Raw genomic sequence first — 15,479 nt, forward strand, 5'->3', positions numbered from 1 at the left:
TCCATAAGAAAAACAAGGGACATTTGGAGTCCGCAATAAATGAAAAAGAAGCCCAGCAAGCATACTGGGCTACCGAGATGGAAAGTACACGGCAGGTTCGAAAGGGCCCAGCAGGATTGAGTTGAGCAGCAGGAATAGCAAACCTGGCGTGGCAGGAGGCGCAAAGCCACAAAGTAAAATGCCCAAACTAAAGGGAAGCCCACTACAGAGCTCAACCCTCCAAAGAAAGGGACAACACATGGGCGTTGACCTGTCGGGAAAACAATCCACATCAGAAAATGCCAAAAAACGCACGGCAGGATATGCGCGCCCATTTTCAGACCTCGGCAAATGAATGAAACATCAATAAGGTAATGCATGCGAACGACCCAAGCATCATCAGCCTATACCCAGCCACTATGGGAAAGGGTGACATCATGGGTGAGGGCATGGTCTTGGTGGTAGGGAGAGAGGAGCGGGAACCCATTTTGCGTTTCTTGCCCAGACTCTTTCGGTGGGCACAGTCCTGCTGGGATGACATGCCACCCAAAAGAGCAATGGTGGGTAAGAACCGTTGGGTGCATGCCATGAGAGACCAGAGAGAGAGAGGACACACTGGACAAAGTAGAAAAGGAAGCTTCGTTGTCTGAAAGCCACGGGTCAATGGTGGATCAGAACCATTTGACTTGGTAAGTGGATGGCGAAAGCGCTATGATAGCAGAATAGGGCATTAGAAGGTTTAGAACAGTAAAATCAACCACGGCGGGCCCTATATAAGGGACCCTAGTGTGTGCAATGGGGCAACAAAAAGGGGATCAAAAAACAGGGAGAAAGAATGAAAGAGAGAAAACAGAGAGAAAAGAATCAGAAGAAAGAACAGAGAAGGAAATTCTAAGAAAGAAAAAACAGAGTGCTTATGGCAGCATGCACTAAATGGGTTAACCCCCACCCCCCCCCCCCCCTCTCCCTCAATAGCCTTGTCCTCAAACGCAATGCAAAATCTATACTTGGGCATATACCATTGGGGCTGTCCCCTCAAAGCAAATTAATTTCACCAAGTGAAGTACTTGCGTTGAGGGAGTAGTTTTCCCTTCCGTGGTTGAAATCCTGCGGCAATACTAAATATGGCAAACTCGTTATTTTACTCCACTGATTTTGCTCTAATATTTTGTTTAAGCATTTTTATTTAAAAGCAAGGCCTTTAAATCATTTATCTTGTTCGTTGTGGAAGAAACAGTGAATGCATTTTTCTTTATGTTTTCTATTTTATGTCTGCCTGCTATAACTTGTCAACAATAACTATGCCTGTTGTGAGTTGTTAAATGGACTTCAGCAGACGTGGCAAAGATTGTACATAAGCTGGGCCAAGGTGTGCTCCAATTGGGCCGGTCCCAACTCCTCACCCAGAAACTACCCGGGCCTAGTGCGGCAGGAGCTTGCCTAGTACCCCAAGCCAGGCCCACCCCCCTTACAATGATCTAACTGATTTGGATAGAATTGTAGTCCTATTTAATTGAGGGCTCTTGGAAAAGTCAATAAGCTAATAGCTAGCATAAATCTATTTTCAGCATTGCACAGAACTTTTGATTTCAAATGGCTAACTAAAGAAATTAAGTGCACCTGGTAAATAAATATCAAATGGCTAACTAAAGAAATTAGCATAGTGAAAAATATAGTCAATACACTAGAGGGGCATGCGTAAAAAATAAACAAGTACAGCCATCATAAAAACTAAATACTGAGACATGTTAAGATCTCTACTATGGAAAATAGAGTTCCACCATTTCTAAGAATTGAATTACTTTTAACAAGTCTTTAATTGTTGGAAGTCCAACAGTTGGATCATGTTAATATGTGAAACTGGAAATCTCAAACAAATTAAAGTTGTGGTTTTGCAAACTAAAATGGCATGATTGGCTACTTGGTCTCAAAACAATTTGAAATGGGATAAATACTACTAGCCAACTACATGCCATACATGCTACCTGCTGTAAAATAAAATAGGGTATTCTAAAGACAAAAAAGCCAAGAACCTAACATACCACAAACTACTACTATCATTTAATAGAATCCAAAACTGTAAACATACTATAAGTATGTCCATCACATTCCAAAGTAGGCTAAGGAGAGTACTACCATATCTAATTGGCTAGTCAAGTGACCCAACAACTAGCTATGTTCCTAAGAAAATAATAAATTAAACGCATACAAAAGTTGTCAACACATTTGGTAACTATAACATCATTACTAGCAATATACTTTAAGAATGGACATCTCTTTAAATATTCCATTTCATTTAGTGTTCCTCATGTGTGAAAAAGATAGAGAGAAGCCCCTAAAATCAATTAATCGAATAAAAACAACTCAACAAGAATCATCCAATATTACACAAAACAATCAACACTCCCAATACCATCTAAAACCACCTTATATCTCCATGCAAGCCACCTGCTTGCCCCAATTCAACAGCCTACCACCAACACACACACACACAGAGAGAGAGAGAGAGAGAGAAGAGAGTACCTTAAGTCTAACACAAGCAAGTTCACTTGCTTTGTTCACACGAACTTGTAATGCCTCTTTTTTTTTGCAATCTGCCAACAAGGAAAGAATATATATAAACACAAGTTCATTTGTAATGTCCTTTTCTTCCTCTACTTTAATTTCTCTTCTTATAATTATTAACTTCATTCCCTACTCTTTTACTATTATAAAATCCCAGGATTGCAAGAACTAAACCATGCCCTTAATATTAGATAAGTAGTATTCATAATAAACCAAAAATTCAGTTATCATGTCCATATAGTATAACAATCAAGTACCCTCCATCTGATTCTCAAAAAAAAAGTACCCTCCATCTAATCAATCTTCTAGTAGTTATATATAATTCCTAGCCAACAAAATTAGCTGGGCTCTTAGATTGTAATATTCAAAGGTAAATAAAGGGGAGTAGAAGAAAGAAATCTAATGAAAGCATGAAGAACATTTAAATCAATTATTTACCTCTTTTGATTAATCCCAATTGCCAAAATGAAAAACTAAGAATAATTGACAAAGCACCTACAACAGAGTCACCATGAATCCTTACCACTAAACCACATCGACATTGAAAATCTCCACACTCCACAAACCAAAACCCACAATCAAATTTCAAAATTTTAACAATGCCACCCCAAAATTATAAGCAAAATAAGCAAAACCCAGATCCCAAATTTGATGAAGAGGTCAAACATAGATGTGTTGACAAGTTTCCTAAAACAAGCCTGTGATAGTAGAATCACCCTACACTACGTATCATGAAATGTGCCCAAACATTGATGCATGCACCCACAAATGTGGGAAAACATAACAAACAAAAGAAAGATCCTGGTCACAACACCGCCTATCATTGCAGAATTAGCAATACCTCTTCATCCAAAAGTTCTTAAATAGTTAAACTCACTAAGCAATCATTGGCCCCTGGCCCTACTACCCCTACCCACTCTCTATTACAAACACATAATTCTAAAATTATTAGACGATACAAATACATAATTCTAAGACTTGAAAGAACTAAAGTATGAAAATAATGAAAAATTGATATTTCCATCAACATTGAATTTCAAGGTGCTTTTAGAGTATGTACCCTCCATCATCAATGTCACGGAAAGCAATTGCACAAAATGAATGTCTCAAATTTAACCACCGGAAGTGAAAAGAATACACATGTTGATGACCGCTTAAAACTACTGAATTCACAACTACCAATGATTCTCCCATTAGTAATTTTCGACTCTTTATCTATGCCATTCAAATAGTATAGCCAAACATGTGCATGCATACATTCCATGGTAAAATGAATCACCAATGAGAATATACAAAGGCCTCAACTAAGCCAAAATGGATTTAATCACGAAATCAACAGACGATGATCATTGTCAGATACAACAATATAAAAAGAGAACCCACTTGGGAATTCAATCCGTACGCGCACTCTATCAGTAAACTAGAAAACAAATTATGACAAAATTGTGAGCAACTAAAATGCTTTTACTTGATAAGTAAAGTTCCCTCACAAGTTCATAATTGCATTTGTAGACCCTAACATTGTTAGAACATATGTGAATCATGGTAGGAACATATGTCAATATTTTATGTAATTGGGTAATTCTTTAACAAAATGCACTTTACTTATAATTGGGTAGATCTAGAATGTGTTTAATACTTCAAAGAACAAGGTTTCAAGTTCAAGTGTTAAAGTCCCGCAAGTTTGTTCAAGAAACAAGTGAAGATGTGTTGGATTTTAAATCTCAACAGCTAGCTCGATAGCTAGTATCTATCGAGGTTTAAAAGTTGCTGAAACCCGATGCTCAATAGCTAGCTCAATAGATAAATTATCTATCGAGGTTTATGAAAAACATATTTTCAACTCCGATTTTTATCCAATTCGTGTCTATATGCTTGGGCTTTCTTTTCTCACAACCCTAAATATATATAAGGATTATTTTAAGGGCTGTCAAAGGGTGCGCGAGTGCAGAGCAAAATTTTGTTCATGCAAATTGTGACTAGAGACAGAATTTGCCCTAGTTCATCTTTCTCTTGAAGAAGCTACTGTGTTTGTATATCGCAGCGTTTTGTAACCAATGAGTTTCTTGATTTTCATCGTGTGATGAATTGAAGAATTTTGCAAGAAGGTACTAGGATCCACAAGGGACTAATGCAGGCAAGGTATGCCATGTTGTTCTCATCTCCTTGGTGTAAGTCCAATGTATGGCCAACAGAGTTCAAAAGAGACAACAGGATAGAGTCACAAGCGAACCTAGCCCTAAACTCATGGTGCATTAGGTGGCCTTTCTGATCAAACAACTTGATGCGATTGGTGTCTACACCCTTCAGATTAGCCCAACGGAATATGATGGGATGCCCGTTAGTTGAGCTCCCACACAGCCCCTTTATAATGTCTGGGGATCCTTGGAATTTATCCTTCACATACTTCAAATTTCTGCACTTCACTAAAGTAATTCGGGAACGCTTCTACACAAATATTTGTAGCATTGTACAAATGAATGGATGAAGTGATGGTGTAGCAAGAGTTACCTTCCAACTCGTCAGCGTGTAGGAGATCTAATTGGGAATATAAATGCCCCAAGAACATTGGGGCTAATGGGTAACTGGTGCCCCATGCTATTTGGATTGCTAAGGAAAAAAGGTTGACTTAACACCATACCCGGGGAACTCCCCAAACAAGACCTTGCTCAACCACAGTGCGATGAACCCAATCTACCTCACTATTTCCCCTCTTTAGAAAGGGTTTTGACCTATCTCCCCATCTTGGCTGGCTTGCCTTTAGGAGAATCACTACGCCTCCCAAAGTGAGTGAATAGTTTTCCCTAGATCACTAGATCCTCCGTCGAAAGCTAGATGTTGAAAGGACTCTCGTTCTTGAACATGGAGCAGGAAGGTATTCACCACATCCTCCAGAGTGATAATGAGTTCACCCACGAAGAAGAAAAATGTGTGAAAAGAAGGAGACTAACACTTAACCAAGTGCTTGAGCCCCTTGACATCGCGAAAGCCCTCTAAACTCCTTGTCATCGCAACTAACTTCAGGACACCAAAATGCTCCAAACACCCAACAAAGTTAGCATCACTGAACTCTTTGTCTACCCACTTAGCCTAACCAATAATCTTCCCTGCAACAAAATCAAGGAAGATAGGAACTGCTTCACGAGATCCCTATTTGATTTGAAGATCCAATATCTCTTTCGGATATAGGACTTGCATGGAACTGGCAAACCCAGGCTTACCAGAGAAGACCTAAGTGTGAGGAGAAGGAGGATCAGCACCATGAGCAACTTGAGGGAAGAATAGACTGGAGCTATACCAAGGATCCCAAAGAGGGAAAGCTGGCCAATCTAGGATATCCTCCTACCCTGAACTAGCTGAAAAGCCTTCACCCTCAGAAGGGGTGGGTGAACGCTCCTTTCGTTTTCGAGCAGAAGATGAAGCCATGGATGCATTCCCTTTTTCTTGGACAAATAAAGGAAGAAGGAAGAAGAAAACCCAGACCAAAAGAGAGAGAGAGAGAGAGAGAGAGAGAGAGAGAGATTTTGAGAAGATGTGACCCAAGGGAAAGAAAAGCTGAAGGTAAGAGGAAGAAGTGACAACAGCAATAATGGCATGAGAGAAAAGAGGAAAAGATTAACCATAGAAAAACGGGCTAGTTGCCAAAATTTAATTTTAAGGGTGGTTGGCTATCAGTTATTGATGGGAGTTATGAGAGAAAAGCAGAGTTGACGTGAAAAAAGGAAAAAAAAAAAAAAAAACAGGGGCGGGGGGGGGGGGGGGGGAACCAATCCAACTACCCACTCGTCTTTCAAAAAGAAAACTTCTACCACATCCCCTTAAAAATAGGGAGGAGTTATGCGAAAGTAAAAAGTGAAGGGATCCAAGAAAGAAGAAAAGAGTATTAGTTTTCTCATTCATGGGTTATAGGTAACCCACGAGCATGGGAGGCTAAATGTTGAGGTTCAAAATTGCAATAAGGAATCAGGCCCTTAAAAGTAAGAGGGGCCCAGCCCATGACAAAGAAAGGCTTGGCACTCAAAAAAATAAAGAAGGAATCCAACCCATAGAGAGAAAAGAATAAAATATTAGGCCTTAGGAAGAAAGAAGAGGCACAAAGGGAAGCATGGATCATGGGCTTGAGCAAGAGATGGTGCCCAAGGAAGCTTAAAAGGGAGGCAGGTAGGAGATGGGCCAGGTTGCAAAGGATCCACAAGAGTCAGAGGGGGATCCTCAGGAAATGCAGCGAAAAACCAGCTGGGATTTGGACAACTCAGGGTGGCATGCCTAGGGGCACAAGGAATGAAGAAGCTCATGTCTCATCAGCCGCCCACAATTCAGAAGAAAGCTTTGGGAACAGAGGATGGCTTAGGAATCAGTACATGATGAAGGAGCCTAGTACCTCGAGTGAAACAGAAAGGGGGAACCAAGAAAGAAGGTGGCTGGGAGCCTTTTTGCCTTCCATCATCAGCAATGAAGAATCTGCCCATTTAGAGGAAAGAGACAAAGTGTGAAGTAGCCAAAGCCCTGAAATGTCTTTTTAAAGACCTTGGGAAAAGGATGAGAAGCCTTGACTTGGGAAAAGCATTTAGGATTACTCAAACAGGATCTCCTATAAAAGTAAGGTTAGCTGGGGACTTTTAAGCTGCAAAACCTCAAAAGGAGAAATAATGAGAGAAAGAGAAACAGACTAGCTACCAATGTTGCAAACATGACATTGGTTCTGATACCCAGAGCACAAAAAAATGGGTCAATGGCATGAAAGAAAAAAAAAAAAAGAAAAAAAACCTTAGAAGCGGCACTATAAAAGGGGCTAGAGCTCCAACCAATGGGCATTCAGAAAAGAAGCACCTAATACACTAGAAAAGATACAAAAGAGAGCTGTGAGCTGGAAACACAATAAAAGAGGGAGATACTGTGAAGGATCCTATGGAAATATTGGAGAATACACTTGGATTCAAAAGGATTCAAACCTCACAAATCTTGGAAGCCCAAAGAGAGCTATCTAAGTCTGTGATTTTTGAACTTCATTGAACCTTGTGGCGTATCCCAGGGAAGTAGGACTCAAACGAATATATATATATGTGTGTGTGTGTGTGTGTGTGTGTGTTGTGGAGCCCATCTCTTGTGCATAGATTGTCTTGTAAATGGCCTAACAAAGCCGCGATGAGCCAAGCCCAATCCACCAACTATTTACACTATCTTTTGAAGGCCCAAGATCCTCTCAGACTATTGGGCCTGGGCTTTGTCCAAAGAAGGAACCCACACCTTACTCTCTCTCTCTCTTTCACTTGTTACTTTTTTTTTTTTCCTTTAGAAACTTGTAGGGAGATTTCTCGTACAAGCTGTTTATCCGTTTTAGGGAGCCAAGCCCACACGGTTTTGTTTTCAAGCGATGTAGTCAAGCAAGCATTGCACTTGGACTTAGTCCCACATCGGCAAGAAATGCGCTGCACTTATGGTTTATAAGCCCTTGTGCAAGTGCAATGCTTGCTTGCCCACGTCGATGTGGGACTAAGTCCAAGCACAATGCTTGCTTGCCCACGTTGCTTGAAAACAAAATTGTGCGGGTTTAGCTCCCCAAAGTGGACAAACAGCTTATACGAGAAATCTCCCTGCAAAGTGTAGTAGTGGTACACTCATGGTTGCTCCAAGGGCTTATATACCATGAGTGGGGCGCATTTCTTGCCGATGTGGGACTAAGTCCAAGTGCAATGCTTGCTTGTTCACGTCGCTTGAAAACAAAACCGTACAGGCTTGGCTCCCCAAAGCGGATAAACAGCTTGTACGAGAAATCTCCCTACAAAGTGTAGTAGTGGTACACTCATGGTTGCTCTAAGGGCTTATAAACCATGAGTGGGGCGTATTTCTTGCCAATGTGGGACTAAGTCCAAGTGCAATGCTTGCTTGCTCACGTCGCTTGAAAACAAAACCGTGCGGGCTTGGCTCCCCAAAGCGGACAAACAGCTTGTACGATAAATCTCCCTACAAAGTGTAGTAGTGGTACACTCATGGTTGCTCCAAGGGCTTATAAACCATGAGTGGGGCGCATTTCTTGCCGATGTGGGACTAAGTCCAAGTGTAATGCTTGCTTGCCCACGTCGCTTGAAAACAAAACCGTGCGGGCTTGGCTCCCCAAAGCGGACAAATAGCTTGTACGATTAATCTCCCTACAAAACTCTAAACTGCATAAAGAGTATTTCTTAAATCGAGTATTCAAGAAGAAAAAAAAAATTAAAGGAAATCTTTCCATTTGAAGTTGCTTTGGTAATTTTTGTGAAAAATCAACACCTCCCTTCTATGAGTAATGTTTATCGTAGACAACCTTATTTGGTTTTTTCAACGAAAAACATAAAGTAGGGTTTTTACCGTTTGGCTGGGGTATAGGAATTGTGAGCATTTTAGAATTTTAAGCCAACTAGTACATTGGAAGGGAGAAAGACGAGGAGAGAGGACAGAGGAAAGAGGGGAAGTAGATGAGAGTAGAATTGGCTCAAAATAGATTAATCTTAGATCGAATTTACTATACCCTTTTTTTTCCTTTCCCTGTGATTCAAAACAGCCGTAAGAGCATTCGCAACAGTGGAGCGAAAAATTTAGCTTTTTAGCTCCACCAAAAGTTACTTTATCTATTATACCTACACACCTGCTGCAGCAGTGTATCTATTTTAACTATCAACACAAATAAAATAATATAAACATCACAATAAAATGATATACCCCTGCAATAAAATAATATATCTCACAACTCAAAAAAAATCCCAGCACCGACCACAACCTCCTCTACAATCAGCCACAGCCACAGCCACCACCACCACCACCACCACCACCAACACAGACACAATCAAACCCACAAACAAAATAAATCCCCAAACAACCATCATAGTCACCAATCCACCACCATAGCCACCAAGCCCACAGGAAAAAAAAAAAAAAAATCAAACACCGCACCTCCAAACCATAGCCACAACAACCACCATCGCCACCACCACAGCCATCAACCCACAGAAGAAAAAAAAAACAAACATCATTCCACCACCACAGCCATCAAACCCACAGAAGAAAAAAAAAAAAAAAATCAAACATCATCCACAACTACAGCCATCAAACCCATAGAAGAAAAAAAAAAAATCAAACATCATTCCACCACCAAAGGAGTGGATCGACGACGTGGGTCTGGGTTGGCGGATCGACGGCGTGGGTCTGGTGCGAGGTTCGACGGTGGCGTGGGTCAATAGTGTGAGCTTGGGCTGGCAGCGGTAGAGAGTTGAGAGAGAGAGAGAGAGAGAGAGAGAAAGAGAGAGAGAGAGAGTTGAGATGATCAGAGCTGAGAGAGAGAGAGAGAGAGAGAAGGTTAATATTTTAATGAGGTAAGGATTAAAATATTGTTTTTTTTAGCTCTCATGAACAATGCACATCTATTTATAGATGTGCACTGTAGCAATGAAGCTAAAATTTTTAGATTTAGCTCCACTGCTGCAGCAAGACTTTTGTGTTTATGAAGCTAAATTTTAGTAATATAGCATTATACTTCCACTGCGGTAAATGCTCTAAATTACCAAAAGGCCCTTCTATACTTCCTGTCAAATCCTTTGAAGACAAACGGCAGATCCACAATTTTTATATCAAATTAATATCATGAATCATATAACTCAGTCAAAGGCTTAATTGGAAGTAAATAATGGTTTTGTCTGGTTAAAAAGAAGAACTGGGCTCATTTATTAAGGCGAAAGATCGTAAAAGTACGGACCAAGCTAATCTGATTATGAGACAAAGTCAGGCCTTGACATGATGGTGGAGCGCTCTGTCTCTGTTGCCAAGTGTCACCTTCCCATTTCCCTCAATGTTGGCCGTTTTTGAAAATTTATTAGTATTATTATTATTATTTTTGATGGAATTATTATTAAATTAATAACAATAATAAATTAACAACAAAGATCCAACTCACATTTTATCCTTTTTTTTTTTTTTTTTTTTTTTTAAGAAACAACAAAGATCCAACTCACATTTTATCTTAAACCGCTTACAATTCTAAAGTTAAGGTCATTATAGTCATTTAAAAGAAAATCACCTCGCAGTAAACATGCAATACACGTTACATGCTTTTCAGTTCTTTTGCCCGATCAATCACATTCTACAAATCACCAACACAGTGAAAAATTAAAGAATCCATTATTATTGTTATTATTACCATTAAAGCCCTCCAATTTCCCATTAATTACCCTTTAAACCCTTTTTCATCTCATTACAAGCTCACAGTCTTACACTGTGACTCCAACTTGTGAGTCACAATACAAACCCTTCATGTCTCTCTCTCTCTCTCTCTCTGTCTGAACTTGCAAACAACAATGGCGAACCCAAGTCTGTATGTTCTTCTACCTTTCACTTTTTTTCTTCTCATCCTCCATTTCCTTTTCTCCCAAGCTTCGGAAAACCCAGATTTGGAACCTCTCTTGGCGTTCAAAGCCTCTACAGATAAAGCAAACAAGCTTACAACTTGGAGCTCCACCAGCAACCCATGTACCTGGACAGGCGTCTCGTGCCTCCACGACCGAGTCTCGCGACTCGTCCTCGAAGACCTCGATCTCCAGGGCTCGTTCGAGTCACTCACCGCTCTGACTCAGCTCCGAGTTCTCAGCCTCAAGCAAAACCGTCTCTCAGGTCCCATTCCTGACCTCTCCAACCTCACGGCTCTTAAGCTCCTCTTCCTCTCTCACAACGACTTCTCCGGCGAGTTCCCGCCGTCAATGCCGACTCTTTTCCGACTGTACCGTCTCGATCTGTCGTACAATAATTTTTCCGGCGAGGTTCCAGTATCGGTCAACGGTTTGACCCACCTCCTGACGCTCCGGCTCGAAGAGAACCGGTTTTCCGGTTCTATTTCCGGTCTGAAACTCCCGAATCTTCAGGAGTTCAACGTCTCCGGTAACCGCTTATCCGGTGAAATACCCAAATCTTTATCAGGTTTTCCCATTTCTGCTTTTGCTCAAAACCTGGGTCTCTGTGGGTCACCCATTCAGCAAAAGTGCAAAAGCCTTGTTAGTGATCCGACCCGACCTGGGTCCGAAAACGGAGCCATTGCCTCACCTTTAATACCAGGTACTAACCCAACAACCACAGTATCATCATCACCGAGTTCAGTTCCTTCAACCAGAACAACATCGCCATCAAAATCAGAAAATACTCGCCACGCTGGAGCCTCGAAAATAAGCCCTGTAGCATTGATAGCCATAATCGTGGGCGACGCATTGGTCCTAGCTGTCGTGTCTCTAATCCTGTACTGCTATTTCTGGAGAAATTACGCTTCAAAAATGCGTGAGGGGCAGGGCAAGTCGTCAAAGCTGTTGGAGAGCGAGAAGATTGTGTACTCGTCGAGCCCATATCCTGCTGGGGCTCAGTCCGGGTTCGAGAAGGGTCGCATGATGTTCTTCGAAGGGGTTCGGCGGTTCGAGCTGGAGGACTTGCTTCGAGCCTCGGCGGAGATGTTGGGGAAAGGCGGGTTTGGCACAGCCTATAAGGCGGTGTTGGATGATGGGAATGTGGTAGCGGTGAAGAGACTCAAGGACGCGAGTGTGGGAGGGAAGAGAGAGTTTGAACAGCACATGGAGGTGTTGGGAAGGACGAGACATCCAAATGTGGTTAGTCTTAGAGCTTACTATTTTGCAAGGGAGGAGAAATTGTTGGTCTATGATTACATGCCCAATGGGAGCTTGTTTTGGCTTCTTCACGGTACGTTCTTAATTTATTTTTCTTTTTAATTAATTAGATGAAAATCTGGAGCTAGCTAGCGTTGAGATTTTTTATTATAGTATTTGCGTTTATTGGGTTCCAACTTTCAAGAGTTGTGCTTTTACTTCTACATACATAAATGTTACTGCAATTTTTTAATTTCTGGGCAACCAAGCGTGATCTCTGATAATGTGCAAGCATTTAATGTAAGCCATGGTTGATGGCTCATAGCGCGGTGGGTGGGGAATAGTCATGGGCGCTATGCTATATATGGTTGGTCTCATCGTTAGGGTTTTTAAGGTTGAATAATTGTCTGATGTAATTGGACCATTTGATGTGATATTAAGCTTGAGCAAAATCTTGAAGGTGGTTGTTGTCTTGTTCATGAGAGCTAACTACTATCTCGTACAAATGTATGTAGTAGCCTAGGGATTTTTTGCTTGCCTTTTAATTTGGTCATGAAGAAGCAGTGGAGTGGGATCCACTCTCACAGTCACATCTTGCTTTAGGGATTGAAACAGTTATGCAAGAAGACAGAAAAATGAATATATTTTTAACTTGCGATTTTGGAATTGGTTTCCTTTACTTTACTGTATTATTATTCATTACAGACTGTGCACTGCTCGCAGACACAGACCCAGACCCAGACCCAGACCCTATATACTTTGTCTCTTTTTTCTCTTTTTGTTCTTTTCCTGCCAGTGCCGGTACTCTTTTATCTATTTTTTAAATTGAACATGACCAAAAAGTGCAAAGTTATAGAACCCTATCCTATGCCTCATGTAAAATATTATTATTTTTTTTTTTTGGAGAGAAAAGTAAGCTCCATGTAAAATATTCTTGTAGTGCCTCGTACGTAATTATATTGAAATTAAAGGGGGGGATGTTTATTTTTATTTATATTTTTATGGGGACAGGTAACAGAGGACCCGGAAGAACCCCACTAGACTGGACCACGAGGCTGAAAATCGCAGCAGGAGCAGCTCGAGGACTAGCCTTTATTCACAACTCATGCAGGTCCCTTAAGCTCACCCACGGTAACATCAAATCCACCAACATCCTCCTAGACAAATCAGGGAATGCACACGTGTCAGACTTTGGACTCTCGGTCTTTGCTGCCCCCACTAATGGGGGCCCACGATCCAACGGCTACCGTGCTCCAGAATCATCAGACAGTCGAAAACTCACTCAAAAATCCGACGTGTACTCTTTTGGGGTTCTTCTTTTAGAATTGCTCACAGGGAAGTGTCCCTCTGTGGTGGACAATGGTGGTGGGCCCGGAGGAGGAGGTTACAACAGTGGGGTCGTTGATCTTCCTAGGTGGGTCCAGTCTGTGGTCAGAGAGGAATGGACGGCTGAGGTTTTCGATTTGGAGTTGATGAGGTACAAGGATATTGAGGAGGAAATGGTTGGGTTGTTGCAGATTGCAATGTCTTGTACGGCTGCCTCCCCTGATCAACGCCCCAAAATGAGCCACGTCCTCAAGATGATCGATGAGATACGTGGGGTCGAGGTTTCACCTGGTCACGACACGTTGGACTACTTGTCTGAGTCACCTTCCATGTCCGAGGACACGTGCGGCGCGAGTCAGTGATTTTTCTTTCTTTCTGAGTTTATATTATATGTTATAAACTACTAGTATTTGTTTGGACTTTGGACCAGCTGAAAAAAAAAAAAAAAAAAAACATGGCATTGGGTTTTGTTTTGTCTCACGAAAATGGGAATTTTCTTTTTCATCATTTGGGTTTTCTGCTAATTAAGAAATTGCGAGTGATTGCAATATATATAGAGTTCTGTTTTAGCTATGATCTCTAGCATGCTGACATTGCATGTTTCTGGGATACAAAACTAGCTTTTAGCCGCACTCTTGAATGATTGGTACACAATATATATACAATGAATTAGGATTTGATAGCCATCTTTATACGGGAAAGCAGCCATAATTGGTGGATGATTAGTGTATAATTTGTATTTGATGTGTTACAGGTTTGAGGGATTATTATGAGTAGGGGAAAGGATCCCTTCCACTTAATTCCTCTCATTCCATCTATTTTTTGGGTTTTTTTTTTTATTTTTATTTTTATTTTTTATTTTTTATTTTATTTTTTTTTTTTTTTTGAGAAGGACATCTATTATTTAGTCAGACGTGAGATATGTGGTATTAAAATAACCAATGGTTTTAAAACCATATGTAAACCATACATAATCAAACAAATGGCACGATCATAAATTGGCTAAAATTGAAAATTTAAATGGAGAGAATCTTCTCCCACATGCAACGACAAAGTATACGATACACACACACACACACATATATATATATATATAGTGCATGAGTTATTGCTATGTGGCGCTCTAATTTTGCATCTAACCTTTTGAACCTATTTTCATTAAGCTTTTTTAACTATTACCTAATAGATCAAAATAGCTTCTTTTTACTATTGTACTATAAAATATGAGTTATTATTGACAATTACTCTTGTGTAGGTAAAAATAACCAAGGGCCCAAAAAAGAGGAAATGGGCTGGGATATGAGCCTACCACAATTAATTTGTAGAGATAAGAAAGTAGACCATCACTTGGGCCTCTTATCTGACGGATTGAAATCAAGAAAAACAAGTCCAGATGGAAAGATGTAAAGATTAATGAGTAAAAATGAATGTAAACGGATGTATTAATGTTTCCTTGGTCGGCCGAGGAACCTTACTACACTTGAGGTGTTAGCTTAAGAGTGTTTCTCTCTCTAATCTCTAGGTTCTGGTCCTTGTTCAATGGGATTCCTCCCCCTTTTATAATAGTTTCCTTTTCATCCTAACCTTCCATATGGAGGGTGGTTGATCTCTCACTAGATACTTGTCCCATCCCACCTTAGAAGGAAATGTTGAGTGAACCACAAATTGTCTTGACAATGTTCAGGTGTTATTCAGCTATTAATGCAGTTGACAAAGTTGTTACAATGCATTCAATGCGGAAGTGATGGATGCTTCCATAGGAAGTTCCCCCCCCCCCCCCCCCCACCCCAACCTTTTTATCCACACTTGTTACTATTGCTTCCCTCGGTTCATTCTTCCTAGCCTGATGTGGAATTCATCTCATCCACTTTGGGTGACCCACATCCAAGGGACTTCCTCAGGCAATCTAGATCTAGCCATCAAGCTTATCTTCCAAGACCTCTTGGGTTACACAGCCCCGAGCCATTCAGTTGGGCTCGCTCATTCCTCGGGCTA

General features: G+C 40.8%; 1 protein-coding gene across 1 annotated transcript; it reads left to right on the forward strand.

Moving 5' to 3' along the window:
* The first annotated feature begins 10,801 nt into the window (after positions 1–10,801).
* On the forward strand, positions 10,802–14,057 carry LOC111997894 (probable leucine-rich repeat receptor-like protein kinase At1g68400). Its single transcript, XM_024030027.2, has 2 exons — positions 10,802–12,252; positions 13,170–14,057. The coding sequence occupies exons 1-2, from the start codon at positions 10,872–10,874 to the stop codon at positions 13,844–13,846; spliced, it is 2,058 nt and encodes a 685-aa protein (XP_023885795.2). The 5' UTR covers positions 10,802–10,871; the 3' UTR covers positions 13,847–14,057.
* The last annotated feature ends 1,422 nt before the right edge of the window (positions 14,058–15,479 follow it).

Source organism: Quercus suber, unplaced genomic scaffold, assembly GCF_002906115.3.
Source record: "Quercus suber isolate HL8 unplaced genomic scaffold, Cork oak 2.0 scaffold_1045, whole genome shotgun sequence".
In the NCBI taxonomy this organism is placed as follows: domain Eukaryota; kingdom Viridiplantae; phylum Streptophyta; class Magnoliopsida; order Fagales; family Fagaceae; genus Quercus; species Quercus suber.

Excerpts from the sequence above, each read along its gene's own strand:
- LOC111997894 (XM_024030027.2), top strand. The coding sequence starts at position 10,872 with ATGGCGAACCCAAGTCTGTATGTTCTTCTACCTTTCACTTTTTTTCTT. Across the intron at positions 12,253-13,169 it reads CTTGTTTTGGCTTCTTCACG|GTAACAGAGGACCCGGAAGA; the intron begins GTACGTTCTTAA and ends TTATGGGGACAG.